The sequence below is a fragment of the Chlorocebus sabaeus genome, chromosome 1 (genome assembly GCF_047675955.1).
Source record: "Chlorocebus sabaeus isolate Y175 chromosome 1, mChlSab1.0.hap1, whole genome shotgun sequence".
Classification (NCBI taxonomy): Eukaryota; Metazoa; Chordata; class Mammalia; order Primates; family Cercopithecidae; genus Chlorocebus; species Chlorocebus sabaeus.
The window spans coordinates 16415643-16442550 of NC_132904.1; the positions used below are offsets into that span (position 1 = coordinate 16415643).

The 26908-nt window shown below is 37.0% G+C and overlaps 2 protein-coding genes and 1 pseudogene across 2 annotated transcripts; 1 reads left to right on the forward strand and 2 right to left on the reverse strand.

Moving 5' to 3' along the window:
* Window positions 1-2034: 2034 nt before the first annotated feature.
* On the forward strand, window positions 2035-3027 carry OR8U3 (olfactory receptor family 8 subfamily U member 3). Its single transcript, XM_007998628.3, has one exon. The coding sequence runs from the start codon at window positions 2035-2037 to the stop codon at window positions 3025-3027; it is 993 nt and encodes a 330-aa protein (XP_007996819.3).
* Window positions 3028-6956: 3929 nt separating this feature from the next.
* On the reverse strand, window positions 6957-7935 carry LOC103235652 (olfactory receptor 5AL1-like; annotated as a pseudogene).
* Window positions 7936-20524: 12589 nt separating this feature from the next.
* LOC103235657 (olfactory receptor 5AL1-like) lies at window positions 20525-21502 on the reverse strand. Its single transcript, XM_037997614.2, has one exon. It carries the CDS (start codon window positions 21464-21466, stop codon window positions 20525-20527), a length of 942 nt encoding a protein of 313 aa, XP_037853542.2. The 5' UTR covers window positions 21467-21502.
* Window positions 21503-26908: the final 5406 nt, after the last annotated feature.

Genomic DNA, 26908 nt, shown 5'->3' on the forward strand with positions numbered 1-26908 from the left:
CTGACACTATTTTTCAGTGAAGGTGGTCTATTTACTTTTACATTGTGGGACAGCCTTATAATTATCCTTAATCAGGGTTCAAATTATAACTTCACAGCTAGAATTGACATAAAATCCTTTGTGAAAAAAAATTGAACATGTTCAAGTCCCATATGTAAGTCAGATAATTCTGGCTTCTGAATATTCATAAATGAAACAGTTAGTTTACTGAGAATAGCAATATATATGTGTATATATGTTTGTATATTTGTATATGTCTCTGTATATGTATGTGTATGCATGTGTATGTGTGTATATATATGTTTTAGGAGCCTTCTATTTTACTTTGATGTAGTATATGAGAAACTTTGCAATCTTTGGAAAACTACAGTTTTCATGTTTGTCTTCTCTAAGCTTTAAACATTTAGTTTGACACTTTAGCCTTGTTCTTTCATCCCTGTGATTAAAGCTTGAGGAACAAACCACTACACTTGGGCAGCATAAGGGTGATTAGAAATATGGGCGGATCACGAGGTCAGGAGATCGAGACCCATCCTGGCTAACACGGTGAAACCCTGACACTACTAACAATACAAAAAAAAAAAAAAATTAGCCGAGCGTGGTGACGGGCACCTGTAGTCCCAGCTACGTGGGAGGCTGAGGCAGGAGAATGGCGTGAACCCAGGAGGCGGAGCTTGCAGTAAGCCGAAATTGTGCCACTGCACCCCGGCCAGGGCGACAGAGCGAGACTCAGTCTCAAAAAAAAAAAAGGAAAGAAATATGGACTCTACTGTCAGTTATACACAGTCACACTAATACTCTGTGACCATTACCAGAAACTCGGATTTTTCCAACGTTTATAAGGAGATATGGGTGACAGCCTTCCTCACAGGGTAAGCAAGAGACTATCTTAAGTTAATTCATGCAATGTACTCAGAATATCTGATAAGGACATCACTCAATTGCGACAGATAAAATAATAATACTACTAATCAATGGAATGTGAAAGAAAGTGGTTAGATACGATGATCTCTCAAAACTGAAGTTTAAATAGACTAATACTGGACTTAACAAGATGAATCCTCTTTTTTTCAGGGCTGGTAGAAATACAAGTAATTGTAATTATCCTAAAAGATGCATCAGAAACTCCACCCGCCAGTATATGTTTCCATAAAACTTTTTACAACTGAATATTTCCTTAATATGTGTTTCTAGAAGTACAACCAACTAGAGTAAGTGCCTTGGATATTTTAAGCCCTAGAAATATATTGACACATTTGTGGAGGAAATTATTTATCTACATGGGATTTAACTATGATAAACTACTTAATTGTGTTAAGTCTTTGAGCAATACACTTCCAAATATGTTAACTTTTGATAAACTACTTGATTGGTGTTAACTCTGGGTAACACACTTCCAAATATGTTAAATTTTGAATTGGAAAAATAATGTGTTTTTAAAATTCATATATAAATAAAATTTTATGTTTTCTCATATTTCTCATCAAATTTCTTTCAATTTCTATAGCATAAATTACCTATTCTATGTAAGTGTAGGAATATAGCAAATTGAATAATTCATAGCCACTCTAACATTATTTTGATCTATTTTTGATATATTTTATGGAAGCATGCACAAAACTGAAAAATAAGGAAATATAAATGTGGTCACATCTATAAATACAATATTTTCATGTTGTTTTAATTATATAAGCATGGAAAAAATATAAGATTTTTAATGGCAGGAAAAACGTTGAAATATTGATGTCAGTTGTCACAAGTGGTTTCATCCTACATAATTTTAACCAACATCCTCTCTTATTTTCTAAAATTACAAAGCAAAATATTTCTTAAGAATACTATTCTGCAAGTCTCCCTCAAGCAAGACTGGCTTCTGTCTAATATTAGAGAGGTAAGATGCATATTTTTGCCTACATGATGATATGATTCAAGGCAAGAAGGCAACGATGATCGCCTTTACCCAACACTGACAGGGAACATAAGTATCATTTTTATTCTTCAACCGCAACAAATCTACAAAACCTGTTAGGATAAATGGCTGAAGTTAATATCACTTATGTCACTGAATTCATTCTCAAAGGAATTACCAACCGGCCAGAGCTTCAGGCCCCGTGCTTTGGGGTGTTTTTAGTTATCTATCTAGTCACAGTGCTGGGCAATCTTGGATTGATTACCTTAATCAAGATTGATACTCAACTCCACACACCTATGTACTATTTCCTCAGCCACCTGGCCTTTGTTGACCTTTGTTACTCCTCTGCTATAACACCGAAGATGATGGTGAATTTTGTTGTGGAACGCAACACCATTCTTTTCCATGCTTGTGCAACCCAACTGGGTTGTTTTCTCACCTTCATGATCACTGAGTGTTTCCTTCTAGCCTCCATGGCCTACGATCGCTATGTCGCCATCTGTAGTCCCCTGCATTATTCAACACTGATGTCAAGAAGAGTCTGCATTCAATTGGTGGCAGTTCCATATATATACAGCTTCCTGGTCGCCCTCTTCCACACCATTATCACTTTCCATCTGACTTACTGTGGCCCAAACATAATTAACCATTTCTATTGTGATGACCTCCCCCTCTTAGCTCTGTCCTGCTCAGACACACACATGAAGGAAATTCTGATTTTTGCCTTTGCTGGCTTTGATATGATCTGTTCCTCTTCCATTGTCCTCACCTCCTACATCTTTATTATTGCCGCCATCCTAAGGATCCGCTCTACTCAGGGGCGACACAAAGCCATTTCCACCTGTGGTTCCCATATGGTGACTGTCACTATTTTCTATGGCACACTGATCTTTATGTACCTACAGCCCATATCAAATCACTCCTTGGACACAGACAAGATGGCTTCTGTATTTTACACCGTGGTGATCCCCATGTTAAACCCCCTAATCTATAGTCTAAGGAACAAAGAAGTGAAAGATGCCTCAAAGAAAGCCTTGGATAAATGTTGTGAAAACTTACAGATATTAAAATTTTTTAAAAATAATAAAACTTTATTAAACAGAAGCAGGAAATAAATCAAAGTTTTTCTTGTAATTATTTCCCAATGAACTGAAAATGTAGCTGTTACTTTAATAGACCCTGATGTTTTCTACAAGAGCCAGGCAGATCATGAAAAATCAGTATGAATTAAAGCATCCAAATCCAGGCAATCACAGTCTTGGCAGACCACTGAAATCATGTTCAAATACAAACAGAGACACAGTCACATATGCCAACACTCACAGGTGTATTTAAAGCAAAGGCAGTAGCATGTTTTTGTTTAAGAGTTTGGGATGCTGAAACAAGACTGAGTTTGAGCACTATTTCCTTCATATTAGCTCTGCAACCTTGGAAAATTGAGCTCAATTTTGTGTGACTTTGTTTCCAAGTTTAGGAAATAATAGAATAATAGGACCTAACTCATTGCTCTTTTTGGAAAGGATTTTACAGGTTAATATTTATGAAATGCTTAGAAAAGTATCTAGCGATAAATAAGTGTTTTGGAAGCCTTAGGTATCTAAATGTTTGTTATATAAAGTTAGAAATGAATTTATTTGGCCTGGCACAGTGGCTCACAGGCTCACACCTGTAGTACCAGCACTTCAGGAGTCAAGGGTGGGAGGATTGCTTGAGCCCAGGAGTTCAAGACAAACCTGGGCAACATAGTGAGAAGTTGTCTCTCTCTCAGAAAAAAAAAAAAAAAAACAACTATTAAAAAATAAATTCATTAAGGTCTCCAAGGCTAATTGGTCAGGTAGTCCTACTTACCACAATCAAATAAACATACGAAAAGTTTCATCTCTAAATTGAAGGTCACATAACTAGCAATATGAAAATTCTAAATGCAAATTTAGGTCTATCTGAATTTTTTGTTAACACTGTGGGTGTTAAGAATGAGGTTAATTGGATTTAAATGTGTCATCATCATCAGATTTTTAAAAATACAATTGGAAAAACATGTTTTATAAAAAATAACTTTTTAAAATAAAACACCTTCATTGTATTTGCATATTTGTTCAATTAGAAATTGCCCTATGTTATTATGTAATTTATTTGTGGCTGTTATTTATTCAGTCACCCTTGTAGATGATGACATATGATTAAAAAGTAGTGATATGGTACATTATTTTAACATTTCAGAAAAAGTAGTAGTTTAAGATTATCCTATAGTTTTTCAATTTCACAAGAAGATTATGATACTTGCAGCCTTTTTATAAAATAGTTTGAAGCTTGCAATATACTGTGATTATTTCCTCTTCTGTACTTTCTTTGTAAATGACTCAGATATGCTACCATGAGGTGCTTTCAGAACCTTGTGAGTGGAATGAATTACCTGGCCTTTAAAACAGGTTTAACAGAGAAACTTGGTTTTTCTACTCTCCACGCTTTGTCTTTTGAGAGTATATTTATATAGATGGGTATATACAACATTCTCACATATGAGAGCCATGACAAATAAAAGAGTAATAGACAGTCTCTTTTTACAGGTAGTGAGATTCGGATCTATAAATCCTGAAAACTCACTTGGAGGACAATGGTCTTCCGTGGTTTCACTGCACCTGCCTACTTCATAGAATTATTTACTGCAGCAATGTTTAAACATTTATTGAATTCTTCATGTCTTTACAGAGTTATAATTCTCTACTATTAACAATCACATATTGAGACAAACCTAGGTTTTCTAAGGGAAATGAGCTAAGAAATTCAACTTTACTCAATAGACATACTTTTTTCTGTTTATTCTTGAGCAGATACACACAGTTCTGTGCCGCCTGTAAGACTACCAACTGAAAATTGCTCCAGGTTGTTGGGTTCATCTCCTAAAACATCAGCCCTTCAGCCAAAACATTGAAATAAACGCTATTCAGTATCCAGGCATATTTAAACTAATATTTGTATATGTCATCTTTCTGTCTGTGATCTCTATGATGTTTCTGTATCCGGGAATAGAACACAAGAGGCTGACAAAAAATATAGGTCTTTAGCCATGTCTAAGATCAGTGGAGAACGTGCTTGATTCCAGAAAGATTTGGTCCCAGATTTGAGTTTTGATACTTCTAGTGTATAATATGTAAAGCTCAAAGTACTTATAAAACAAGAAACATGCTTATTCCACAAGCTGCAATATGAGCATGTAGTAGAAACATGTGTGAAAACCTTGGCATGATGGCTGGCACCTGAAAGAGCCTTGGTAAATATCAGCTTTATCATTATTGGTGAACAGCCCTTAATACATTTTATTGTAAACAACATTTTTATATAATTTATTTTTGTATCTACAACTGATTAGTGGTCCACCTTGAATAAATACTCATCTCCATTCAATGTTACAAAAATTAGCTGAGGCAATCCATCTTAAACTCTTCACCCAGAAGTTGATACAAGAACAGCACTCAGTAGATGGTAGCTCACTCGTACTTTGAAAAATTAGGAGCTCAGTAAATTCGTAATTAATCTTGTCTTTAATTAAACAAAAGTGGTTTTTTTAAAAAAAAAAATGCATATTTTAAGTAACGGGTATGAAGGAACCTAAAAAAATTATTTTAAAATATGTCTATCAATTAAGTTTATCTTAAAATACCACAATAAAATAGCTCCTTCACTTTTATATTTTCTTTCTGTTGATTTTAAAATAAATAATATCATATTGCCAGCTATCTCAAACTTTATTACCTTATTATCCAAGGCCAAATAAAATAAAAATTGGTATAACAACAATGTCAATTGTATGTCAATACATTGAATTACAATGTCAAGTCATATGTAAATAAAATTTTGTTTTCTCATATTTCTCATCAAATTTCTTTCGATTTTTATAGCACAAATTACTTATTCTATATAAGAGTGGGAACGAATATAGCAAATTGAATAGTTCATAGCAGCTCTAAAATTATTTTGATCTATTTTTGATATATTTTATGGAAGCATGCACAAAACTGAAAAATAAGGAAATATAAACGTGGTCACATCTATAAATTCAATATTTTCATGCTGTTATATATGCATGGAAAATATGTAAGATTTTAATGGCAGCAAAAACATTGAAATATTAGTGTCAGTTATCACAAGTGGTTTCATACTACATAGTTTTAACCATCCTCTCTTATTTTCTAAAATTACAAAGCAAAATATTTCTTAAGAAGACTATTCTTAAGAAATACTCCCATATGTGTAATACACACCATATGTGAAGTACCAGCTGTGCGCTAGGAACTTTGCAAAACTCTTTATATTTATAATGTAATTTAATCTTCACAATCAGTCCAAGAGATAGAAACTACAAGAGCATTTTGAAGATGAGGAAACTAGGTACAAAATGGGAAATAATTTACCAATGACAACAGTTATCTTCACAAAAGCTAAAATTATTAGTCAAACTGTTTGAAGAGTCCAGTTACTAATCACATGCTTATATAGAGCAGGCAACAAATTATAATGGTGTGAAATGGCTCTAGTGATCTAAATGGATACGGAATTCATGGTAACTCTGCTAGCGCTATCCTTCCCAGTAGAATGCAGAGAAAGTAGAGTGCCAAGGAAACTATCCAGTCTTAAAATCAAGAAAAGTATCCTTTCTATTAAACTTCTGACATTATTTCCAGATAATCTATGCAGCAAATTTGAAATGTAAGATAACAGATGTTGAACTATTTTAATATAATTCAAATATCATACGTGATTTAAATAAAACAGCTATTTCCCAATACTATTTCATTATTGATAAAGTTGTGCTGTTCAGAGAGGAGTAAGATTCTCTCTCTCCCTTTTACAATTCAATGACGTAACATTTACCAAATGCACTTTATGTGGAAACTACAGAGAATGACAGAGTGGATGAAACATATCCTGAGTGATTTTGAGCAGCCAAACTACAGAATTTGGCTCTGTCATTTACCACCAATGTGATTCTAGATAAGACACAACTCAGAGTCCTGGGTTTTGCCTCTGTCTAGGGATTTTTAGGTTATTTGATAGCCAAGCATAACTTTTCTACAATTCTCTTTAGTGCGCTTTTTACCTCCTGATTTCTTAAGCTATAGATCAGTGGGTTTAACATAGGAATCACTACCACATTAAACACAGAAGCAACTTTATCCATATTCAGGGAATGGCTTGACTTGGGCTGCAGGTATGTAAAAATGATTGTTCCATAAAACATTATGATGGAGGTCAGGTGGGAAGCACGGGTAGAAAATGCTTTCTGTCTCCCTTCAGCAGAATGTATCCCACAGGATAGCAAAGAAAATGAAACCATAAGAAATCAGCACAATCACTAGAGAGCAGAGAATATTGAACCCAGCAATGATTAACAACATCAGTTCTTTCACATGAGTGTTAGAACAGGCCAGAGCCACTAAAGGAACATCGTCATAGTAGAAGTGGTTGATCATGTTGGAGTCACAAAAAGACAAGTAGAATGTCGCTACTGTCTGTACAAGTCCCACAGTGAATCCATACACATATGTGTTAGCAATCATTTTAATACAGTTTTCTAGGCATGAGAATGACATAAAGGGTTACAGATGGCAACATACCGATCGTATGCCATGATTGAGAGCAAATATAATTCACAAACTACAAATATGATGAAGCAGCATACCTGAATGGCATGTGCATAAAATGTTATACTTTTAATTTCATACAGAAAATTTACCAAGGTGTTTGGGATGACAGATGAAGTAAAAGAAAAATGAACAAAAGCCAGATGGCTGAGGAAAAAATACATGGGTGTATGAAGCCGAGGACTGATTTGGATTAGCACAATCAATCCAAGATTACCCATGAAGCTAAGTATACTACAAGGAATATACTAAAGAGAGTAACTTGAAGCTCTGCATTATCTGTGAGCCCCAAGAGGACAAACTCACACACGTTGAATGATTGCCTTTGGCCATTGAGTAGATATAAAACTTTTCTTCCAGAAAACCCTTTAGAGCACACATTGAGTAATCTTGTTCCCGTTGGAAATAATCAAGCAGATGTTAGGAGAGAGTTCTGACCTGCCCTGATCTTATGTTGAACACGCTGAAAGGAATGTTTTCAGGCTAGTTCTGCTTTCAGAATAAAATAATTTGTCCCAAGTAGAAATTCCAAAACATGCATCTTTGTGGAGATTTGTAAAGATAGAAAGACGATATGTTAATGGTTACATAACTGAATGATCTATGTCATGTCTTTCTTTTAATAAAAGAAAATCAAGATTGAGAGTTATCTGAACACAGATAACAAAATGCCTTTTAAAATTACTGGGGCTGGATGTGGTGGCTAACACCTGTATTCCAACACTTTGAGAGGCCCAAGGCAGGAGAATCACTTGATGCCAGGAGTTCAAGAACCACCTAGGCAATGTAATGAGACTTTGTCATTAAATATATTTTTAAGTGGATCACTTTAAATAAAATTATATTGTTTTGGAAATTTTTAATTCACAAGAAATAATTTAAAAAAATATTGCATCGCAGGTATATGAAAGGTCTTAAAAATTATGGGTACAGATTATTTATAATACATTCAAAATTTTTTATTTTTATTTTTTCTTTTATCTATCAATAATTCTTAGTTTTTCTTCAATTGTTATGTACTATTTGTGAATTAAAGATAGAAAAATGCTTAAAAATGTGAATAGACTTGCTTTTAAAAATATTCGTAACAGGATTATAAATGCATTTTAGGTGATTGAAAAAACACATTTGTCAGATTTCTTAAAACATCCAAATGCAGAGCAGGAGAAGTAAACAATTCCATAATGAGTGTGTGAAAGTACAACCCGGTTCCTGGCTACTTAAAAGTGGCTGGCATTTAGTGATCTTCATTTGAACAGAAGTGATATAAATTTAATTTTTTATTATTCTAGCTTAGATTATCTTTACATCTAGCCTGTATAATGGCCCTATGACTATCATCTTTATTTTCACATATGGAAACTGAAGCTGAGAACTTAAGCCCTCTTCGTGCTTCATGACTGGCATAGGGTGAAGCAGAATAACTCATTAGGCTAGTCTGAGACTCCCTAATCTCAACCCATAGTTGATGTAAATTATCAGAAAGGCAAGAATTTCCACATCAACCAGAGATCAAGACAACTTTGAAAAGGCAATGAATTCGTCCATGCCAAGTGCTTCACGTAGTGACTATCTCATACTGTTTGCCAAGTAAATCAATTTTAGCTCTTGATAGCATTAATATTAATTAGATTGAGGATTACTCTGCAGAAGCCTGTGTGTAATCTCTTCATATTGATGATTTAAGAGCTTCATCTTTTTTGGAATATTTTGAAGTGTTCTTCCATTGCCTGTCTAAATTGTAATCTCTAATCCTTACCTCTCCTGGCTCTTATACTTTTTATTTCTTACATTGCTGTGCTGAATTGAAACCTGTGTGCCTTTTGCTCTCATATTACCAGACTCTCCAACATCTTCAATGATTGATTTTTCATTTCTTAAAATAGAACTTGGCTGCTCCTTGAAAATCTGCTTTTCCTCAGGCCATTCCTATGCTCAATTTAAAATCCTCCACCCTTGTCAAATATGGCAGGTGGGATAAGGCATTGCTGATGCTTGGAAAATTGCTGCATATTGATAATTATATCTTGCATTTGTGTCAACTCCCTTGATGCTTTGAAGCTTACACACTTATATGCTTTGTCACTGTATTAGTCCGTTCTTGCACTGCTGTAAAGATACTACTCAAGACTGGGTAATTTACAATGATGGTGGAAGAGGAAGCAGGCACTTTCTTTACAAGCTAGGAGGAGAGAATGTACATGTGAATGAGGAACTGTCAAACACTTATGAAACCGTAAGATCTTGTGAGAACTGACTCACTATCATGAGAGCGGCATGGGGGAACCACACCCATGGTCCAATAACCTCCCACTAGGTCCCTCCCTTGACACGTGGGGATTATGTGTATTACAATATGAGATGAGATTTGGGTGGGGACACAGACTCAAACCATATAATTCTGTCCCTGAGCTCTCCCAAATCTCATATATTTTCACATTCCAAAACCAATCATGATTTCCCAGTTGTCTCCCAAAGTCTTAACTCATTTTAGCATTAGCTCAATATTCTACTACAGTACAAGTATCATCCGAAACAAAGAAAGTCCCTTCTGCCTATGAGCCTGAAAAATCAAAAACAAGTTAGTTTCTTTCAAGATACAATGAGGATACAGGCATTGGGTAAATACCACCTTTCCAAATGGGAAAATTTGACCAAAACAAAGGGGCTGCAGGCCCCATGCAATCCCAAAATCCAGCAGGCAGTCATTAAATCTTAAGGCTCCAAATCAATATCCTTTGGCTCCATGTTTTACATCCATGTCATGCTGATGCAAGAGGTGGGCTCCCATGGTCTTGGGCAGCTCCACCCCAGTGGCTCTGCAGGGTACAGCCCCCTCCCAGATGCTTTCATGGGCTGTCGTTGGGTGTCTGAAGCTTTTCCAGGTGCATGGTGCAAGCTGTAAGCTGTCAGTGGATCTGCCATTCTGGTGTCTGGAGGATGATGGCCCTCTTGTTTTGGCTCCACTAGGCAGTGCTCCAGTGGGGAGTCTGTGTGGGAGCTCCATCCCACACTTTCCTTTCACACTGCCCTAGCAGAGGTTCTCCATGAGGGCTCCATTCCCCACAGCAAACTTTTGCTTGGACAGCCAGGCATTTCCATGCATCCTCTGAAATCTAATTGGAGGTTCCCAAACCTGAATTCTTGACTTCTGCTCACCCATAGGCCCAACACCATATGAAAGCTGCCAAGGCTTGGGGCTTGCAGCTTCTGAAGCAATAGCCTAATCTGTATGTTAGCCCCTTTTAGCCATGGCTGGGACATAGGGTGCCAAGTCTCAAGGTTGCACAGAGCAGCAGTGGGGCCCTGGGTCTGGCCCACAAAACCATTTTTCTCTCTTAGATCTCCGAGTCTGTGATGGGAGGAATTTCTGTGAAGGTCTCTGACATGCCCTGGAGACATTTCTCCTGTTGCCTTGATGAACATTAGGCTCCTCATTATTTACGCAAATTTCTGCAGCCAATTTGAATTCCTGCCTAGAAAATGGGTTTTTCTTTTCTACCATATCATCAGGCTTCAAATTTCCTAAGCTTGTGTGCTCTGCTTCCCTTTTGAACAAAAGTTCCAATTTGAAACCATATCTTTGTTAATGCATGAAACTGAATTGTTTCATAATAATCCAGGTCTTATCTTGAATGCTTTGCTGCTTAGAAATTTCTTCTGCCAGATACCCTAAGTCACCTCTCAAGTTTGAAGTTCCACAGATCTCCAGGGCAGGGAAAAGGAAAAAAATGCCACCAGTCTCTATACTAAAGCATAGCATGAGTGACCTTTACTCTAGTTCCCAATAAATTCCTCATCTCCATCTGAGACCAATTCAGCCTGGACTTCATTGTTCACATAACTATCAGCATTTTCGTCAAAAACATTCAACATGTGGAAGCTCCAAACTTTTCCGTATCTTTCTTCCTTCTTCTGAGCTCTCCCAACTGTTCCAACCTCTGGCCATTACCCAGTTCCAGTGTCGCTTCTACATTCTTCAAGTATCTTTACAGCAGTAACCCCCGCCTGGCGTCAATTTACTGTATTCGTCTGTTCTTACTGCTATAAAGATACTACTGGAGACTGAGTAATTTATAAACAAAGGTGGTTTAATTGATTCACAGTTTTGCATGACTGGGGAGGCCTCAGGAAACTTGCAATCATGGCAGAAGTGGCAGGAGAGCATGTGTATGTAAAGGAGAAACTGTCAAACACTTATGAAACCACCAGATCTCATGAAAACTCACTATCATGAGAACCACATTGGAGAAACCATCATGGATTGAATCATGGGTTGAACCATGATTCAACCCATGATTCAATCACCTCCCACTAGGTTCCTCCCTTGACACAAGGGGATTATCAGGATTACAGTTCAAGATGAGATTTCGGTGAGGACACAGAGCCAAACCTTAACAGTCACTTATATATTTCCAGGTCACTCCTTGTTATTTATTGAGAATGTTGACACCAAGAACACTCTGTCCTTTCACAAAGTTGTCATTAGTTCCCATGAACATTACACATTAAATATATGGCTTTTCTGATTATTGATTATTTTTATCACAGACCCCAGCACCATTCCACTTCAGCTTTCCACTCCCATGATTCCATGTTTAAAATTATTTGTCTACAAGTTTATCAAATGCCAGATATCAAAAATTGAAACATTTTCTTATGATCACAAGCTTCTGCCCCTTCCTTTTTGTAGTGATAACCTCAGTTATGACTACAGGTCTTCACTTATTCACACATATCACTATTCCCTAATCATCTTAAAATACTCATTTATTTTGTCACTTTATTTTTTCAACTCTTCCCCTATACTGCTTAGCCTCCATGATGTATTGCTTCAACCACCATTCCCAACATCCAACATTTCCTTGCTGTTTTTTTAGATATACTCAAATCTGGGTATTCTGTGATGTTCTCTTCACAATGAAATCTGAACTATCAAGAACAGCAGTTGAGAAAAAGTGAACCATTACAAACTCATATTCAAAATCAGCTACTTATGACTGACTTTTCCTTAACCAAGGTCTTTCTCCCAATCTGTATGTTGCTATTTCAACCCTTTTAATTCTATCCATACTACTCTTATTACATATGCTAAGCAGTACTACTCCTACCATATATGCTAAACTGATGCTAAACTTTTTGATATTTAAAATGGGAATTAAAATAATAAAATAGGAATTTCTCTACTTCTTGTCACTGGTTGTGTGAAACTACCTGCTTCCACATCTATTCTTGTTACATTTTTTTGGTGGGGGTGGGGGATTGAGGAGGTCTCCTATTTCTCATACCTAAACTTATATTTTGGTTCCATTCTCTTTGGCCTTCCACGTCTCCTTCCTTTGCTAATCTATTAAATCTCTCACATCAATCTACTACTCCTCTACCTTTATTCCTTTATTCTTCTCTTTATTCTTTTAGTACCAGAATATCAAAAATTGAAATATTTTCTTGTGATCACAAACTTCTGCCCTTCCCTTTTGTAGTCATAACCTCGGTTATGCATCCTTTACGTTTGTACATCAGTCTCTTGTATTTAGATATTTTTTGTTAGCATTGCAATGCAATTGCTGTCTCCAAGTTCAACGTTCTCTTTTCTCACATCTCCAATGAAGATTTAAAAATCTGACTTCTCTGTAGCATCAGACATCATTAGCATCACCTTTCATCATGAAAACCATTGTTCTGTTGCTTTCCAAGCCATCAGAGTCTCTGGCTTTTCCCATCTTTCTGTCTACTTTTTACTTCCCTTAATGGCTGTACTTCTTTATGATTTAAATAACCCTATTACTTTAATTTCCTAAGCTAAATCATGTCTTTTTTGCATATTCTTGTTGGAAGCTATCATCTGATGCTATGGGGATCATTGTTATTCATGTGCTGGCGATGCAAATGTCTAGATCTCCAGGTCACATTTCTCCTTTGAACTCCTTGTACACATATCTACTTGGTTTTCTTGCAAATTCTATTATATATTCCAGATGTACCTAAATTTAACATGTTTAAAGAGGAGACATCAGTTCAAAAGCCAAATGACCCCACTCACATGCCTTGCAGCATATATTTTATAACTCACTAAATGGTGCCTTCTGCTATGCAGTTTAAAAAAATTTGTATGTCCCTCTAACGTCCACCAATAAACCGTAAGTGAATGCTACTAATGATTTAGCCTAGATTTTGAAGTCTGTCTACTTCTAATATCCTCTATATTTTCCTTATTACAGCCTCAAACAGCAGCTCTGGATTGTTACCCTCTGTTATCTTCCTAGTAGTTTTGCCACCCTCTATCAATATGGCACCTTGGGGGTACTTTCTAACATGCAAATCTTAGCTTGCTGTTTCCCATTAGCTTCGGACTAGAGCTCAAACTTAACCTGGTTTATTAAGTCTTTTCTAAATAAGCCCTTCTTTGTAAACTAGTCTCCTTTCTTGCAATTTCTGTTATGCAATCCCCGTGCACCAACCATGTTGCATACCATCCGTTTCTCACATGTGACCATGAGTTTTTAACATAGTTTGGCCAGAATACTCCTTCCTTTATATCTTTGTTCCTCTGGCTGGCTACTATCTTTCCACTTACCATATCTGAGGTGAAATTTTACTTCATTCTAGAGATGTCTTATTATTTCCCAATTATTACCTCCAAAAAGCTAGTCACCTCTTAATTTGTTTGTAAGCTACTTTAAATTTTTTAATTCTTGATAAATAAAGATCTGTATTTTCCCCAATACTTCGCAGGACTCAGCAATTAGTAGACACTTTAAATAACAGTAGAATAAACGAACAAATGAATACCAAGTTTGTCACCTGAAACCCCATTTTTCTACCTCAATTACCTTGATTTCTTTCCCACTACACATCTTGCTTTTGAGCAATGCACAACAACCAAAAAGAGTTCAATGTATCTTTAGGCAAGTTCTGTGAATGTCAACAATACTTAACATTACTTAAGTGTTGTGAATATATTGTGTCTAATCTGTTGGTCTCTCTAGAATATTCTCATTGAATTACATCATTTTTAGCAATTCTGAACCACAGACACAACGATGTTTCACAAACATGAGCAATTATGCTATGGTTGATCTTTTGGTACCCAATTTGTTTAAAAGGCAAAAAATAACCACTTAAAAAGGACAGGTTACTATCCTGAACCAAAGTATAATAAAGTCTTAATAATGAATAGCAAAGGTTATTTAAACATATGGGAAACAACTCAAAATGTTTTGATTTACTTTTTATATTTTGTTTTAGATTTCATGAAATTTATAAATTTTAGTAAGTAGTCCTGGTATACACTCAATCAAAGTTAGTTAACTTGCAGTTCAGCTTTACAAGGCTACAAAGTAATGATTTGGATTGTACCAAATATCCACCCTTATATCTGAAACTCAATAACCTGTTGAGCAGTAAGCAAGTAATAATCAATCCATAAATTCCTTATTGTCCTGGAGGCACATCTAGTTCAATCTCTGAAAATTATTGTCTGAACCTTGTGTTCAAACTGTTCAAAACTTTAAAACTTCACTGTATTTCCTAAAGTCTTTTGAAAAGCATTTAAAATCATAAAAATAAAGAAATTAACATTTCATCTCTTCAAGCCTGTAACACGCTCTGTTCATCTGCATTCCACACACCCATAAAGATGTAAAATGATAAATTGAAAGCCATATACATAAAGAACATCATAGGAAATCACTTTTACAAAAGAAAAAAAAGGAAGAAAAAGTCTTATTAATGTGATTTTTTCCCTTAGAATCATTGTTCTGATTTTTCATAATACCACTCTGACAGAATTGAAAGCAACTACAAAAATATTAAATAAAAATTTTATGGAAGTCACTATATTTTTCTGGATTTTTATGTCTAACGGATCTGTGATGATTATACTACTCATTTTCCTTGGAGACTTGAAAGAAACTCAAGGAAGCTTGAAAGGCAACTACATATACATGGGTAAGAGCCTCTGAGAATCTGTTCTTCAACTATTTTAGAACGTTTTTAAAATTGTTTTACTGCTGTCAAAATCACAATATTTAATTTCAGGAATTCTTCTTGAAGTTAATTTAACCAAAAATACAATTATTTATGTCATCATTATTAGCTCAGTCATCTATTGCTAAATAAAAATTTACTCCAGACCTAATGATTTGTTATGTCTTCGAATTCCATTGTGCTAACTAGACTGTTCTCCATACGTCCGCCTTGGGTTTTCAACAGGGCAGTTTGGTTCTAACATTAAACCTTCCCATGAAGAAAATACAGACACTTCCAAAACCCTTAGGTCTATCCTTAAAAGTTGCACAATATACTTTCGCGCTTTTTATTATATAAAGCAAGTTACAAGGCCAGAGCTCACAGGGAAGTGGAGTATGCAAGTGTGTTCATTGTACACAATTTAGCAATAATCTACAACCACCATGATCCTGAGTCTGCCTCAAGGCACTTAAAGAAAAAAAAAAGGATCATTCGTTAATATCCGAGAGTAAAAATGAATTTTGAATTCAGAACCATTTAGCTCCTAATCCTGATTTTGCTTCATGTAAGATGCCTGTTTGCAAGAAAGACATTCATTTCCTTTATGATTCATTTGCAAACTTGGGATAATTCCCACCACACAGGCTTACTATAAGAACTTAACTTGATTAACGCAAATCAATAAAGTTTAACAGTTTTATAATCACTCTATTTAGTGGTATAAGCCAACTTATTTCCTTATAACCAGAATTTATTAAATTTTATTTTTATCTGGCCATTATGATTTATCCAAAGTAGAAGTATTAGAATTATTTTTTCCAAATTTGACATGAGATGTTTTATTCCGTATATTAAATAATTTTCTTGGCCTTGGTTTCTCTGAAAAAAAAATGTTAACTGTATAGCGGACTTCCTTAAAGATACACGAACTGTTTCAAAATTTTGCAAATGGAGGTTTTAATCACTTTGATGTTTACTTCACAAAACACCATGACGTTTTACTATTTTGATAGAATCTTGCTAATTGTAATATTGAACTCCGAATGGCAAGGTCTCTAACCACCTTAGTAACACATATAAATCAAATAGGTAGGAGAAAAAAGCCACAAAAATTCAGAGTGCAGTGGCCTCCTGCATGCATCTGCATCCAGTTAAGTGGTGTTAAAGCAAACTAAATATGGCCTGAGAAGGTTAAACTATAACCTAGTTTAATAGTCAAGACAAAATTGAAAACGCAAATTAATAATATTCACCCATAACAATACCTGAGTGTTGACCAATCCCAGTGTGTCCAGAATTGGTGGGTTCTTCGTCTCACTGACCAAGAATGAAGCTGTGGACCCTCGCAGTGAATGTCTTAAAGATGGTGTGTCCGGAGTTTGTTCCTTCTGATGTTTGGACTTGTTCAGAGTTTCTTCCTTCTGGTGGGTTTGCGGTCTCAGCTGCCTTCAGGAGTGAAGCTGCAGACCTTCGCGGTGAGTGTTACAGTTTTTAAGACAGCCTGTCTGAAGTTGTCCGTTCTTCCTGGTGGGTTCCAGGTCTCAGGGGCCTCAGGCATGAAGCTCCACACCTTCGCGACGAGTGTTACAGCTCATAATCACAGTACAGACCCAAAAAGTTAGCAGCAGCAAGATTTATTACAAAGAGCAAAAAAACAAAGCTTCCACAGCATGGAAAGCGACCCCACAGAGTCACCACTGCTGGCTTGGGCAGCCTGCTTTTATTCCCTCATCTGACCCTACCCACATCCTGCGAATGGTCCATTTTACAGAGAGCTGATTGGTCCATTTTACAGAGAGCTGATTGGTGCATTTTACAGAGAGCTGACTGGTCCGTTTTGACAGAGAGCTGATTGGTGCATTTTACAGAGAGCTGATTGGTCTGTTTTGACAGAGTGCTGATTGGTGCATTTACAATCCTTGAGCTAGACATAAAAGTTCTCCAAGTCCCCACCAGATTAGCTAGATAGGGAGTGCTGATTGGTGAATCCACAAATCCTGAGCTAGACACAGAGTGCTGATTGGTGCATATACAATCCTCCAGCTAGACATAAAAGTTCTCCAAGTCCCCATTGGATTCAGCAACCCCGTGAGCTTCCTCTTGGGGATGCTGCCCTAGGTTGCAGGCAGAGCTGTTACCCAGTCCCATGACTCACGCCTGCACTCCTCAGCCATTGGGCGGTCTATGGATCAGGCCCGGCAGAGCAGGGGGTGGCATCCATCAGGGAGGCTGGGTCCATGCGGGAGTCCACGGGGCGGGGGCGGGGGCGGGGGCGGCTCAGGCATGGCGGGCTGCAGGTTACGAGCCCTGCCCTGCGGGGAGGTGGGGAGGCGCCTGAGGCACCGTGAGAATTCGAGCGCGGTGCGGGCGGGCCAGCAGTGCTGGGGTAGTCGGTACACCCTCCGCAGCTGCTGGCCCGGGTGTTAAACCCCTCACTACCCAGGGCGGGGCAGCGCCAGCCGGCCGGCCGCTCAGAGTGCGGGGCCCTCCAAGCCCCTGCCCATCTGGAACTAGCGCGTGCGGCAGGCAGCCCCGTTTCCCGCCCGCGCCTCTCCGTCCACACCTCCCTGCAACCAGAGGGAGCCGGCTCCGGCCTTGGCCAGCCCAGAAAGGGGCTCCCACAGTGCAGCAGCGGGCTGAAGGGCTCCTCAAGCATGGCCCGAATGGACACTGAGGCGGAGGAGGCGCACCTGGAGTCTCTGTGAATATGCTGTGGTTCTAGGGGTTGCTAGATTCACAAATCGTTCATTGCTCAATTAAATTTCTTTAGATTTAATTCAGCTGAAGTTTTTCTTTTATCAGATGGCGTCAGAAGCGGGAAGCGAAGTGGAGCTTTTAGCGACCTGCAGGAGAGCTGAGTGAACAGCAAGGAACCTGCAGGATCCACTTGTGTCCATTGTCTCTTAGAGCGGCTGGGGATCATGGGTAAGCTCCCTCTTGGGTTTTGGAGCCCACGAATTTGTGTTTTGAGTTTTCCAAGTTACTTTGAGCAAGCTTCTGATCCAAACTGGGTTTGGAGTCGCAACGGAAACTGAACTGTGTCTAAGAATGGATTTGATCTGGGAATTAACTGGCTAGGATCCAGTTAGAGGCCTCTTACATCTAACTGGGTCAGAAAGGAATAATATTGCAGGGGTTATAAAATTTGGATTTGAAAATTAACAGGGATTTTTGCATTCTACCCCTTTGTTTCATTTTTCTAGCGCACTTAGTTGGGGAAAAATCATTGGCTAGGTTAATCAAGACAACCTGAGAGTAAAGCCAATGTTTTAGGTAAAAATGAGATCCTTAATTTCTGGATAATGGAGAAATTTCTCAGTTTTCTGAAGTTTATAGAAACTGAGTATAACCTTAAACCTTTTGGCTTATACTTTAAGCCTGGGAGGCAGAGAATTCTTACAGAAATAGCAAAATCTTACTAAAGATTACTTAAAGTGGAACATTCCTAATGAACAACAATGCATTGAAGTACAAGGGCTCTCGCGGGGGGCCGTGGCTCAGGCAGGTAATCCCAGCACTTTGGGTGGCCTAGGCGGGTGGATCAGGAGGTCAGGAGTTTGAGACCAGACTGACCAATATGGTGAAACCCCCTTTCTACTAAAAATACAACAATTAGCGGGGATGGTGGTGCATACCTGTAGTGGATCCCTTCCTTATACCTTATACAAAAATTAACTCAAGATGGATTAAAAACAAATGACCCCATCAAAAAGTGGGCAAAGAATATGAACAGACACTTTTCAAAAAAAGACATGTATGTGGCCAACAAACATAGGAAAGAAAGCTCAACATCACTGATTATTAGAGAAATGCAAATAAAAAACCACAATGAGATACCATCTCACACCAGTCATTGGCTATTATTAAAAAGTCAAGAAACAACAGATGCCGGTGAGGCTGTGGAGAAATAGGAATGCTTTTACACTGTTGGTGGGAATGTAAATGAGCTCAACCATTGTGGAAGGCACTGTGGCCATTCTTCAAGGATCTAGAACCAGAAATACCATTTGACCCAGCAATCCCACTACTGGGTATATACCTAAAGGAACATAAGTCATCCTACTATAAAGGCGCATGCACATGTATATTTACTGCAGTGCCATTTACAATAGCAAAGACATGGAACCAATCCAAAAGCCCATCAATGGTAGACTGGATAAAAAAATGTGGTACATATACACCGTGGTATACTATGTAGCCATTAAAAAGGAGTGAGATCATGTCCTTTGCAGGGACATGGGTGAAGCTGGAAGCCATCATCCTGAGCAAACTAACACAGGAACAGAAAACCAAACACTGCATGTTCTCACTCATAGGTGGGAGTTGAACAACGAGAACACACGGACACAGAGAGGGGAACATCACACAGTGGGGCTTGTCATGGGGTGGGGGGCTAGGAGGAAGAGCACCAGGACAAATAGCTAATGCATCAGTTCAGCAAATGTGCTGGCTGAATGTGAGTGTAATATGGGAGGGATGATGCTTGAATGATCATGTAAAAATATTCAGTGAAATCAATAGAGATATCATAAAGTGAAGGATAATCTAAGTTGTAAGGGATATTCAAACCAAAATCTTTCAGCCAAACATCTCACTATTTTTTCCCTAGTTCAGCTATGGAGGGAAACCTTACCTAGTATTTGCAATATTATATGCAATAATAATAATAATACACGTCTCTCAGGATAACCTAAAGTTCTCAATAGTGTAGTGAAATAAGATAAAGTCATAATTTCAAGGTGCTTTCTTCTTTCTATTTAGTATTGAAGCATCTCATGGTTAAAGACAGTAGATTATTATCTCTCTTTTGCAGTTCAACAATGAAACAAACATTTATAAAATGTCTATCATTTGTAAGCCAAAGCAATAAAAAGGCATATTTTCAAGGAAAGTAAGCTCCGGAGGACAAAGGCTTCTACATATACTAGCACTGTACAAACCTTAATTCAAAATGTCCTGACTCTGTATGTAGCATTTCCTTTACTACCAACAAATTTTACTATTGATTACTAGAACACATTTTTTCAATGATTTTTTTCATAACATTTTTTACCTCTTGATTCCTCAAGCTATAGATCAATGGGTTTAGCATGGGAATCACCACTACATAGAATACTGAGGCAAATTTGTCTTTATCTAGTGAGTGGTTTGACTTAGGCTGTAGGTACATAAAACTGAGGGTCCCATAATATATGGAAATAGAAAACACGTGAGAAGCACAGGTAGAAAAGGCTTTCTGCCTTCCTACAGCAGAGTGGATCCTTAGGATAGCAAAGACAATGACTACATAGGAGATGAGAACAATGATGAGAGAACAAAAAACATTGAACCCAGCAATGATAAACAACATCAATTCCTTAACTCGTGTATCAGAACAAGCCAGAGCAATCAGAGGAACATCATCACAGTAGAACTGGTTGACGACATTCGAGTCACAAAAGGACATGTGGAATGTGGCCACTGCTTGTATGAGTCCCACGGCGAATCCGTAAATATATGAGCCAGTGACCATTTGAATGCAGAGTCTCCTAGGCATGAGAACTACATAGAGTAAAGGGTTGCAGATGGCAACATATCGATCATATGCCATGACAGAGAGCAACAATAATTCCCAGACTGAAAATGTAATGAAGCAACACACTTGAGTGGCACATGCATAAAATGACATGCTTTTAATTTCACGCAAAGAGTTGACAAGGGTGTTTGGAGTGATAGCAGAGGTACCATAAAAATCCACAAAAGCCAGATGGCTGAGGAAAAAATACATAGGTGTATGAAGCTGAGGACTGATTTGGATTAGCACAATTAAACGAAGATTACCCATCACAGTAACTAAGTAAATCAGTAGGAATACACCAAAGAGAATGACTTGAAGTTCCGGATTATCTGTGAGCCCTAGGAGGATGAACTCAGTCACTGATGAATGATTGTCTTTTGCCATGTAATAGATACAGGATTCTTCTAAAATGAACTCCAGAGCACACCTTCTGAACAATCTTGACTCTATAAGAAATGTTCAATTAAATATGAGAAGATAGCCATGACTTACCAGGGTATTACATTAAGTCTAATTAAATTAACGTTCTGATAAGTACTTTGAATTACACATACACCTTCCTTATGCTTTCAGAGTAAAATAATTTGGTTCAGGCAGAAACTCCAAGATAGAAAATTCAGTAAGGAGTTGTAAAAGAAAAAAGTATTTTAAGTAAACTACTGTAATCAATACAACAAAATCCATGTTGTACTTTTCTTGAAAAACCAAAAAATAAAAACACACTGCAATGTAACATTGACAATATATGTAAAATCATTTCTTAACTTGTAAGTTTATTTTATGAAATTATACACAGATATGTTAGTTCATAAGGATATCACAAATTAACAAAATTAAATGAGGGAAATATAAAAAGTCAAAATCAAAATATTAAGACTATCCTCTTGGGCATCCACGTTGGAGTAATTTTAAGATTTTCTTCTTTTTGCTTATCTCTGTTTTTTCTTTAATAGACATTTAATATTGATGTTAAAGAATAACAGGATTTTGAATACTCTGGCTTTGTCTTTTTGGAAGAGTACACACCAATGAACAATTTTACAGAGTATAAAAGAGCTTTCGCTGACTGAAAACCTTATTTAACTTCTATCTTTAGATATCTAAATGGTCCAAAGTGTATAGCATTTGGGCAGTGTTTTGAAGAACTAAATTCTATGGACCATTTTCTCAAACCCAAACTGGGCTCTGAATGCTTGAAAGCTGGCAGAATTAAATTGCTCCCTGCACTTGTTAAGCAGAGCAGGGGATAAGGTAACTTGAGTCTTTTTTTTTAAATTATATTATCTCTTGTTGATTTACATGTACCTTGCAGATCTTCAAGGAAGGTAAAAAAAATAAATAAAATATGAAAACCACCCCTTCCCATAACTTTTAATTGTTGTCTCCTTAGAAATTTTATCTTGGTTTCTCTCTCCTTTTTTCTGTCACTTTCACTTCTCAGTCAAACATCTTAGAGCAGGCCTCTACTTTTTCAATCATATTCATAATTTAATCAACTGTAATTTGCCTTCCTTTCCCATTAAACCACAAAATCTCCTCACCAACTTCACTATTGACCTCACAATATCCAAATCCAATCCAGCCTATTTTTCTTTGGCAGAGTAGTAGCCCTGGACTCTGTTAATATGCCTTAGGTTTCCAAAACAGAGCAGTCTCTGGTTTGATTGTTTACTTTGATTCTGTACCTTGGAAGCTCTGCTTCCATTATATATGCTTTAGGTGACATGTACTTTAGGTTCTAAGCCCCCAGGCTCTCTTCTTTACGCCGCCTTATTCAGTAATTTTATCCAATCCTATGTCTCCAGTAAGCATCTATATTCTGGCTATGCACACATATATATTTCTGTTTCAGATTTATTTTCTCTATTGGTGTCTCTGCATGTTAAATCTAATATTCAAAACCTGGAGTATATACTTTCTCTAAGTGAATAGGGACATTATTCACTCAGTGTTTCAAACCAGGGACCAATTGTCTTTTACTGTGCATTCCTGTTCTTTATGCCAATATTTAATTTATCCCCAATTACTAACAATTTTATATGTGACATACTTTTCAAATCTGTTAACTTACATTCTTCTCTTTTGTTTTCTTTACTGTAACTGGCAACTGACTCATGTTCTTGCCCCCAGTCTTTCCTACTTCTCTCTCTTCCTTACATTGCAGCGTAAACTTTTTACAGATACAAACTTTATTCCAATATTCTCCTGGTTAAATCTCTTAATGCCTTCTCCATTGCCCTTAAAATAAGGTCCTAGTCTTTTTTTTTTCCAACATGGCTGACATAGCTCTTGAAAACCTAGGCCCTGCATGTCAGACCAGGCCCATCTTTTGCAGCATTCTCCATGTGGTCTTCATGTTCCAGATATGATCGACTATCGCAGTAATTCAAATGTAATCTACATATTTATATAGATTTCCTTCTGTGCCCAGAACACTTTTCCTCTGCTATTATTACCTATCCCAGATTTTTCTTCTAGTTAACTTTAAATGTTTCTGTTGAATAATTTCCTCTTGGAGGCTTTCCTGACCTTCCAGGCCAAAATTAGTGCTGCTTATATTCACTATTTTGGATCCACTGATTGCTTTACCATAGCACTTGCCACAATATATCGCAACCAACTGTTAACACATGTCTGTAACACAACCTAAACTCGAAACTCCTCTTTTAAGCAAGTTTTAATTCTTAAATTATTTTATACCCATTTTAATTACTTACCTCTAGTAGTGTCTAATATAGACAGCTCATCAATAATTTCCTGTTAAATGATTAACTGAATAGAAGTAATAGTCATATAAGTTTGATGCCTTTCCCACAGTTTGGGTTGTTTTTTCTACTACCCAATGCCTTTCTACATTCAGAATGCTGTCTTTCAGTTCAACAACAAACCTCCAAATAGTACATTGCACCTGAAAGCGACGTCTGTGAAGCCAGTAACATTTAAAACTACCTAGATGTGAGACAGCTTTGTATTTATTTATTTATTTATTGTTTTTTGGTGGTCCCTCTGGAAACTTTCTGTTGTTACTTTTGTTAAACATGGCAAAACAAAATGATGATTATTCCGTAATAGGCAATTATTTGATGTTTAGTGTTTGGGGACCAAACTATTTCCCTTGAAATGGTAGATCACTCCTTCAACTATTAGTCAATAAACGAATAGGGAGTAGAGGAATATTTTAATGATCTCTTTTGGGAAAACAATTTGATTAATGGCTATATCTGCTCTGATTATTTGTGACATTTGCTTTAACTTTGCTGTATTGGCTTTTGATTGCAATTATGAATTTATTTAAAATAAATGTTGAGCTCGTGGGCCTCATATTTAGCAGCAGATTTTATAAAGTTTTAGATGAAAAATAACTTTTTCAGTTAATAACACTCAAATCTGTCTTCTGAGATTAACATCACAGTGTGTTTTTATAATTGGCCTTGTAGTTCAACAGCAAGAATTAATTTTTTTTAAGTTTGCTGTCCTCCCTAGGAGAGAAATGCATGCAAACTATAGATTAATTGGCACCTAGTTGTTGTCATTCCACAGAAAGAGATGAACTCCTTCATCCAGCAGAACGTTTGGCAGTAATATCTGAAGCTTGTTCTATAAATTTTCTGAGATGGCTCCTTAAAGCCTATACTGAAAGATGCCTGACATTATATGCAACAGATATGCTAGAAATACTTTCACATAGTAATGAAGACACAGGAAGAAAATTGAGGAATGTAGGAGCATGATGATTAATTTATTCTGTAGAAATAAAAACACTCTACCTGTCTGTATTTTTAGGAAATCACGGAAGACAGTTTCATTGCTTGGGCAATAAGGACTGCACTAGCGTAGAGGAAACTGGTATGTTTTTTAGACGGTCAATAGTGGCTATGCTCTTCGGCTTGTAAGAATGGAGTGGACCTACAGGTCTGTGCTCCCTAATAACAGTAGGGATGTTGTTATTCCGGAATGACAGTAACAGGGTGGATGCAATACTGGTATTGGGTTACAATACTTGATTAGGCTGCAACTGAGGTACTTTAACCTGGTTTCTATGGTAATGGGTTACGGATCATGGTGTTCTTGGGTTTAGACGGATGGGCAGCTGATGTTGTTTAATAATTGTCTATAATTCTATAGTTGCATAGGACATATAAAATGTAGTATTTTAAAATATTGTTCCATTTGTGTATTTAGACAGAATATGGAGCGGGTGAGAAAAAAACTAATAGCACTAGTCACAATGAACAATTTTTTTCCTTAAGATTTTTTTGAAATTAAGTCCGATCGTAGATTTTTTAAAAAATCTTTTATTGAAATGAGAACTGAATTTCCTTGAAGCAGGTTCCTTGAACGTTTCTGAAATACAGCATGTTAATATAATAGCTCCTTTTCAGATCCTTTCCAAAGAATATACCCAGGGCTTTTTAAATGAACATGTGAGAATATCAGAGACTTAATATGTCGTAATTGGGAGTGACGCTCTAGCTCGTCTGTCAGGCACAGTAGATTAATTAGTTGCATTAACAGCCTCAGTTAAAGCCTCTCTGTAATCGTGCTCTTTTTCTATAAATGTATAGTACTTCTGTATTTTGCCTCTGGCCTCAGTCATGGGACTTGTTTTAGCTAATGTTTTGGTAACAGACTTGACACAAATGTAGGCTTGAGAAAGGTGTAGTGTATTTCAACTTCCTCTCTTGCTCTTCTGCCTTTGCCCTGACCACAGATTCATGCTAACCTGTTGGCAGAGGAGAAGTCATGTGGTGCTAAACCAGTTTTCACAGGTGGGGACATCTTAGATCAGCTCGTTTCTAGGCAACACATTAGCTGAGGATGAACTCATGGGTGGATGCAGACAAGATTAGCCAAGCATGGTCCAGAGCAGAAACTGTCCTGTGACACATCGTAAATAATACATTGCATTTGTTTAAGCCACTCTGTTTTGGATTTTTAAATTCATCATTTTTGTTTCAATAAAAAACATTTTATTATGTAATTCCTGTTGTGAATGGACCCAGAATATATGGGAGCTCCTAAACAATCACAAACTGCAATGCAAGCGTCCCTGCTACTTGGGACGGGAGCTTTCTCAGGAACTCTTATACATGCAGTTTCCTGGGGGGCATTTGCATCACTATTTAGGGCTAAGGTCTTCATTATCTGTTCTGCTCACCTTTGAGCTATAGCTTTACTAGCCCTGTCTTCAATATTTCCCTCATCTTTATTTCCTGAGATGTTCCAACATTCATATTAGCCCTTATTCTTACAATAAGCCCTTTCTCTATTTCTGTACAGAACCAACTGTGGCACAGGAGTGAAGGAGAAAACAGATATCTGAGTAAGAGAACACCAGGTCAAAAGATGGCCTATGCAAAGATGCTATGGAAAGCATACAACAGCTGTTGTAAGGGACAAGGAGCTGGGAACAGAGAAAGGCATAAAGTTTAAGGTGACAAGGTCTGAGATTTAGCATGAGGTCAGGTAATTCAGAGTTCTGTGACTCCTTTCAAGTCCTTTGGCTTTTGCTTTGAATAAAATGGGTTTCCAGAATAAAAGTTTGTTTTCCTCTTTTCACTTTAACTTAATTTTATTTTTAATTTCTTAAACTTGTAATGTTTTTCAAATCAAAACGACATAGGAATATTTATTTTTATAAGGGTTGACTTCTGTCCCTATCTGCACTTGTTCCACTTTCTTTCAATCATTCTTTTCCATTTTAAGTTATCTTCTCACTATTTTTGTCTTTTTTTTTTTTTTTCTTTTTTTTTTTGAGAGAGAGAGAGAAGGTCTTGCTCTGTCTTCCGCAGGCTGGAGTGCACTGGTGCCATCTTGGATCACCAC